General features: G+C 32.0%; 1 protein-coding gene across 1 annotated transcript; it reads left to right on the top strand.

Moving 5' to 3' along the window:
- LOC140985213 (lipoamide acyltransferase component of branched-chain alpha-keto acid dehydrogenase complex, mitochondrial) lies at positions 1 to 4,097 on the top strand. The gene is made up of 8 exons (XM_073452992.1): positions 1 to 398; positions 882 to 1,028; positions 1,675 to 1,800; positions 2,132 to 2,535; positions 2,678 to 2,925; positions 3,038 to 3,126; positions 3,430 to 3,657; positions 3,736 to 4,097. The coding sequence occupies exons 1-8, from the start codon at positions 195 to 197 to the stop codon at positions 3,847 to 3,849; spliced, it is 1,560 nt and encodes a 519-aa protein (XP_073309093.1). The 5' UTR covers positions 1 to 194; the 3' UTR covers positions 3,850 to 4,097.
- The last annotated feature ends 3,734 nt before the right edge of the window (positions 4,098 to 7,831 follow it).

Below are 7,831 nucleotides of genomic sequence, written 5' to 3' on the forward strand. Positions count from 1 at the left end.
TAAAACTGGGATTTTAGCAAATAATAATGTCATAAATATAGTTGGCTGCCTCATTGATTTAAGGCCAAACCGTCCTCCTACGCCTACCTCAACCGATTATTCAATAGGATACGGGAGCTCAATTTAGTTCCCAAGATTTTCGAGAAACTCTATAGACACTCGCTTGTTTTCCATTCTTGAAGCCTCATTATACAATGATTTGCCGGGAAATTTACCAGAAAAATCCGTGGAGATGTGATCAGTGGTGGAGGTGGATTTCCTCTGTTGCGGCTCCGCCGCTGAGGGTCACCGCCGTTGAGAGAGAAAAATTTTTGAATTCGGTATCTCGGGTTCAAGATCCCGTTTTTGCTAATCCCAAAACAAAGCATCGCGCAAAGAATCATGATAAAGGAGTATTTGTAAGTTTCGGTGTTTCCAACTTTCAGTACATTGCTGCTGGGCCTTTTCTGTTCTTGGAAATTGCTGGTTTTTCTGTATGTGGGCTTTGCGTTTGCAGTAGAAAAAATTAAAAGTACATTTGGGATGAAACATATTTTCCTTTAATTTGTGTATGGAGATCAAGCTCGCATTTTTAACCCATCCTTGTATGCAACCTGTTTTGCTTGAAATGGGTTGATCTTGTGGATGTGGGTTGCACGTCCTGTTTGTATGAAGTAGAGAGATTAAAATAATTGGCATGTTAGACTGCCAGAACATTCCAAAATTAAGACTTGCCAAGTTATATTTTTCCCTTTACATACATATGATATGATTAATTTCGATGCGTGTGTTTTATTTGTAGGTGCAGATGTCATTAAAAAATTTTATGAGGCTGATAAAATACTGATGTCATTCAATTTTTATGCTATTGCTTTATATGTTTTTTTGTCTACTGTTTTCAGCTCAGTATTCCATTTGGGATCAGATGGTGTTCCTTAACAACTCAAACGATGGCTGATTTTCCAGTTGGTGGGGTGGTTGATGTTCCTTTGGCACAGACAGGTGAAGGTATAGCAGAATGCGAACTTCTAAAATGGTTTGTGCAGGAGGTGAGTTTGTGATGACGTGTAGTATATCTTCTAGAGAATGAAGCTGTTTTGTGTTCCATAGATAGATTAATACTTCCTTTAGTTCTCTTGTTAGTACAAATTGTGCATTTTTTTTTCTTTTTCCTGACTTTTTGTCGTCCTAATCCAATCAATTCATGTACGTGTTTCTTTATTATTCAAATCATCTGAGAATAACTTGTTAAATTTTGTATTAGCTTGTTAACTATTTCACTATAGTAATGTTCCATCCATGTAAGAAAATTTTCAGTAGCATTAAACATTTGAGTTGTCAATAATCGGTCAAAGTTCACCATACTATGTTTCGCTATCAGTCTTGAGCATAGCTCGTGTGAACTATATGGGTACTTTCTGATCAGATTTATATGAACTGTTTAAGATCACAACAATTTGGAGTGGATTAAAAAATTTAAAATTTTTCTTGTAATTTTCTAAAAATTCAAGTTCCCCCTCCACCAAATCCTACGAGTCTCCCCCCTACATCTTCCTAGATCTGCATCTGACGGTGGCTGTAACGCTTTGTATTTGTCATTGCTTTTACCATTATTGATCATCAACGTAATGTTATATTTTATGCTTGTTCTAAACTTGGTGCAAATATATCAGATATTCATGATATGTTATGCAGGGGGAAGAAGTTGAAGAATTCCAACCTCTTTGTGAGGTTCAAAGCGATAAAGCAACCATAGAGATAACCAGTCGCTACAAAGGCAAAGTTTCCAAGGTTCTCCATGTTCCTGGGAACATTGTAAAGGTAGCATCAACCATTTACATAATGCAATTTTTTTTGGGTAAATTGTACATTTGTATGTTTCTTGTCTGGGTTTGCAGTTATTCCGTCATGACCTTATTGTTGTATGGATATTGAATTCTAAAAGTTGATGGCATGATCATTACAATATGTCCACCATTCTCTGAGAAAAATATATGCATTTGATTGACAATATTTTACCCTGCATATTAACTTTCCCTATACATAAGATCCCGGGTCCCCCTAGTAATGATGGTCTCATTTTTGTAGCACAACGTTCGCCCTTTTTAGCTCTGTAATTTGCAATGGCTTGAGATTTTGTGTCATCTCATAGGTTGGAGAAACTCTTTTGAAGATGGTTACTGATGAAAATGTTTCTGTCTTTCCAAGCAATGAGGCTGCACAGAATATTGTTCCGCAGGATTGCAAAATCAATGAGTTAGATGATGATTCTTTGCTGAAAAAGGAAAAGATTTACGGAGTGTTATCCACACCTGCTGTTCGTAGTTTTGCGAAACAATTAGGTTTAACCATTGAAGATATTCTTGGAACTGGCCATGACGGAAGAATCCTTAAAGAAGATATCTTGAATTATGCTGCAAGAAAAGGCATTCTCAAGGAAAGCTCTGAAATCCTCAATGAGGATTCCTCTGCCGAACAATATCTAGGAGATAAAAAATCCCCGGACATTTCATCTGCATATGGATGGGAGTATGAAGATAGATCCCTCCCCCTAAGGTATATTTTACTTTGTTTGAAAGAGATCTGAATTAATTAATAAAATCTCCTCTGCTAAACTCGTGACATTAGTCAAATAAGCCTTATACGAGCCTTTCTTCTCGGGCCTGCTCTGTAACCACTCTGTGCTTTGCATCTGCAGGGGTTTCCATCGTGCTATGGCTAAATCCATGACCTTAGCTGCGAAAATTCCACATTTTCAATATGTTGAAGAGGTAAATTGCGACGCCCTTCTTGATCTCCGAGAATCATTCAAAAATGAGACTTCCGATCTGGGTATCAAGTTTACTTTCCTTCCGTTGTTGGTAAAGTCACTTTCGATGGCATTGAGTCGATATCCTTTGCTGAATAGTTGCTTCAATGAAGAATCACAAGAAGTGACGCTCAAAGGTGTCTCCTGTAGTTTGATTTGCTCCGTTAAATATTTTTGACAGATTCTTCACTATTGGTTTGTGAAACGATACATGATTATCCAAGCTCATTTTTTTCTCCTGAATGACAGGATCTCACAATATTGGAATTGCAATGGCGACTTCACATGGTTTGGTTGTACCCAACATAAAGAAGGTTCAATCTCTCTCCATCGTTGAGGTCAGTTTTACCTGTGCAATATCAAAGCATTGCTTTCCTTCTTATGTTTTAGTATCCAATTGTCTCGTCCTAGTTATTTGTATTCTGATATTCGCCAGCCAATTAATTCAATTTCTGATCATTCGTTTTGTGTTGTAAAAGTTGGTTCTTTCCATTCAATTACAGATCTACCCCTCCCAAGTATCCTATCTCCCAGTAACTGTTAACAAACTTATAGGACAAATCTTCCAATATCACCATTTCTTATTGACGGTTTTTTTCCATTCAAACAGTTTTTTTTGACTCGCTTTCTTTGGTTATCAGATAACAAAAGAACTTTCACGACTGCAAGAACTTGCTCTATCCAACAAGCTTAGTTCCAATGATGTTTCTGGTGGGACTATTACTATAAGCAACATCGGCGCCATCGGAGGGAAGTTCGGTTCCCCTCTGGTCAATGTGCCTGAAGTGTCAATCATTGCCTTGGGACGAATACAAAAAATACCTCACTTCGATAAAGATGGAAATTTGTATCCCGTTTCGATAATGATGGTAAGTAAGTGTTCTTTATTTTTCCTTTAACATAGGAAATACTTTCTGCCTGGCTAAATCGGACCCTATCTTTCTCAGATTAACATAAGTTCTGATCATAGAGTTTTGGATGGCGCAACTGTTGCGAGGTTCTGCAACGAGTGGAAGCGCTTCGTCGAGAAACCTGAGCTCTTAATGCTGCATATGAGATGACTATCAGGTGTTCATTCTTTATCCAAGAACTAAACCTGATAAAGTAACTCTAGTAGGAACGTTGATCCTCCGAGACTTCCCTTCAGTTTTAGAAACACATCTTCGGAATCCATATAGATCATAAACCCATACGTCGTTATTTAATATGAAAATATATTTTGTTGTATTCAGTCTTACTCATAAAGAAATCTTTGGGGTAAACTGTGATGGGATGCTTCGTAATTTAAGATGAAAAAAGGTACAAATAACTTAGCGTTAAGGTAAAAGAAGTATAATATATATTGTTTCTCACGAAAATTGTGGGGCGTGTCAGGCACGTGATCGTGCCAAATTGAAATGATTCGACTCCTTTAACCAAACGTTGTAGGTCTCTATTCGGTCGTAAGTTCTAACTCTTTCGAAAATGACTCAAAAACGCAAACAGAAAATGAGGAATATGACAAAATTATAGGAGGGATCCATTAACATCAAAGATAATTATGTTGCTATGAACTTGATCAATATTTTTACAAGAAAGTTGAAGAAATAGGTAAAAAATTCAAATACTTGACTGCTATAAATTGAAATAAACAGACATAGAATTGAGAGAATTTTGCAGAGCTTTACTGTAGACTTTGTTGGATGTGTTTGTCGTAATCCTTCTTTCTGATTACTCATTCTGCTTTTGTCGCACTCTACGGGAAAGTTTCAACCACATTCCACGATCACTCACGTAGGGTCATGGTTCAACTCCTCGTATCGTGCTTTTTTTGGACCAACTGCCTGCAACTTTGTGGGCTTGACATCTTTTGGGCTGTGCCTTGGAATTCCATGGGCTTTAGTAACTCTTACCGATTGGTTGAGTATATTAAATAAGGATAGATTAATAGTCAAATATTTATCGTTAAAATTTTAAGATGATTTAATAATCATTTTGACCCGGTTTAAGATCCAATTTTATGGATAACTATTTGATCAATAGTATTGGATCTTAAACCGGGTCAAAATGATTATTAAAACATCTTAAAATTTTAACGACAAATATTTGACTATTAATCTATCCTTATTTAATCCACTCAACCAAACACACTCTAAGACTTAGCTTATTTCAGGTATAACATATATATAAAAAAAAGGTTTACCCATCGTGGACACTAAGTCTGGGAGTGTGCTATATATATATATATATATATATATATATGGCTGCTTTAAAATTGCAAAGCCAACCTTAATTTTATTTAATTTACTAATTATTTTTTGATAATTTATCCATCAAAAATTTTAAAAAATATGCTTAAATAAAGGGAATTAAACTTTTCTTGTTCAAAATTTTGATTTCGTTTCACTAAATTTTCAAAATTTTGTTTTGATATATTAAATTTTCATTTTCGACTATTTTGATCTAATTGATGGTGTTGCACCGAAAATGTTCATGTGGCGTCATAAATTAATGAAGCACGACATATAAAATTGTTGACTATCCATATATTATGTTAACAGTTAGATCAGAATAGCTGAAAATTAAAAATTAATGTAACATAACCAAACATATAACTCAATGGATTAAAACGTCTGAACAATGTTAGTTGGATATCTAGGGAAACAAAATAAAATAATAACGAGACAAACAATTTGAGAATTTGCAATATTATAATTATATTAAGCAATCAATCGTCTATTTATATAAGATAACAAAGATGAAACCCTAATCAAACTAAAATTATAGAAAAAGTCTGCTACTATACCAACTACAATCCTAAATAATAATGTTAAAAGGTACAAACAATTATCGTTACAGTTATATTTACAATCATTATATCGCGAGATTTTATTTTTATATTGCGAGATTTTGTATTCAATATATACTGAGATTTTGAAATTTTGAATTTTTATATTGAGTTTTTTGTGTTGTACAAATTGATGTACAAATATCGATGTACATGTAGCATTACTCAATCCTAAAAGATATAATAAAGATATTATTATAATATTAAAATAATAATGGATTATCTTAAATCACCTTCTTGAGTTTTTTTTTAAAAAATTTGTACTTCATGACTTATTATCCTATTAATCATGATATCGACTTTTAATTTCATAAAAAAATAAATAAATCAACATTCCTCTTTGGCTCCGAAGCTGCGTGCATGGTATATTGATGATGTGAGGAGGTTTGTTGTGGTTAGCCACTTATAAATTTATGTCTTTAGGAATTCTTTTTTCTCCTTGAAGATGAATTTCACACTTTGCCCTTCCATAATCAGGGCGTAGCTTCATTAAAGGCCAACCTAGTCTCGAGATTAATGTTTATATATAGTTATGTATTTTAAAAATTTTAGTCACTGAGCAAAATTTTTATACATAGATTTGTATGAGTTTTAAATAATATAGCATTTGATGTTATTCTATATCTATGTGGTTATCTTAATTTATATATTTACTCATTCTAATTCTACACTTTATATATATATTTGTGTTGTTCTGATTATAAATATGTATTTACATAAATATATTGAATAAACTAAAAATATATAAATACTAAATAATAATCAAATTAAGTGATAATTATTAGAGTACAAAATTGTATAACTAAATATTTTGCCAAACACTTTCTATGCAAGTTGAATATATGAAAACAAGTATTTTGCCAAACACTTTCTATGCAACATTTTTCGTATTTTATAGAACACACAAATTTTTTCAACAATGTCTATCAATAAATAAATAAATAGGATAAAGTAAATTTACACAAATTTGTTTATGGAAAGTCGAAAGTAAAATCCTTATACGTCTTACATTCTTCCGTTTTCGGAGGAATTTCACTAAAAAACTTCGACTTTAGGAAACATCCACTTCAATAGAACTTACCAAATGCTTAGTTGGGTGCCACAACTTTGATTGTTGCACTTCCAAAAACAGGTTGTCCACAAGTAGTATAATTCAATGAGTCCAAATGTCATATCGGAAGCTAAAGTAATTACAAGTCCACTATAATGTATTTTTGTTTTTGTTTTTTTAAATTATTTTATACTTAGATGATGATTTTTATATATTTAAATTAAATAGTCGAGATGAAAGGATTCACTCTTGGTATTTAAATATAGTTGAAGTATATGAATATAATTAGAATCCACATAATAAAATGGTTTCAATATATAAAATAATCATTATTTATATTATTGTTATATATTATTCTCTTATTCATATATTATATACACCAAAACTTATAAATATTGTCAAGTATTTATTGAACTATATATTTGTAAATATCAAATCAAGATAGATACTTTATATGGTTGGTAATATCAAACTAATATTTAAATAGTACCAAGAATTTAATATTATGATAATATTATACATAATAAATCAAAGTAGCCACTTTAAATTGTTGGTAAAACCAAACTAATATTTAAGTGGTACCAAGAATTTAGTGTAACATTTAACATCAATAAATCAAAAACTCTTACTTATAAGTAGGGTATAAATAAATAAACTAAATATAACATAAATAATAAATAATGATTAAATAATTAAAGATTATTACTTTATTATCATACCAAGAGTGTTATTTTTTCATATCGACTTTGGAAGATCAGCTACTCATGATAGAAATGAATAACTTGGAATAAATACTTAACATGATAATTTTATTAAAGTTAATAAATAAAGAGAGAAAAATTATGAACTTATAGGCCAATTTGGGGAGACAAAAAGAAAATAAAATATTAATTTTTCATATAATTGGTGCACTTTTTTCTTCATGAATGACCCAAGTCTTTATTGCATCTTGCACTCTATCTTTGACAATCTTGACAATAGATTTGATTATTCCACATAAAACAAATATTTTTCATAATTGAGTTTTCAGAATTGTGGTAAAAATATATATTTTTTTACCAGGTATTTTGACAGATACGGTCAAAATACTCAAGCTTGGTAAACTGTAATTCCATTGGTATCACTTTCACTTGTTGATCAATTTGACTTCAATTGTGAGAAGAAT

The sequence above is a fragment of the Primulina huaijiensis genome, chromosome 9 (assembly GCF_012295235.1).
Source record: "Primulina huaijiensis isolate GDHJ02 chromosome 9, ASM1229523v2, whole genome shotgun sequence".
In the NCBI taxonomy this organism is placed as follows: domain Eukaryota; kingdom Viridiplantae; phylum Streptophyta; class Magnoliopsida; order Lamiales; family Gesneriaceae; genus Primulina; species Primulina huaijiensis.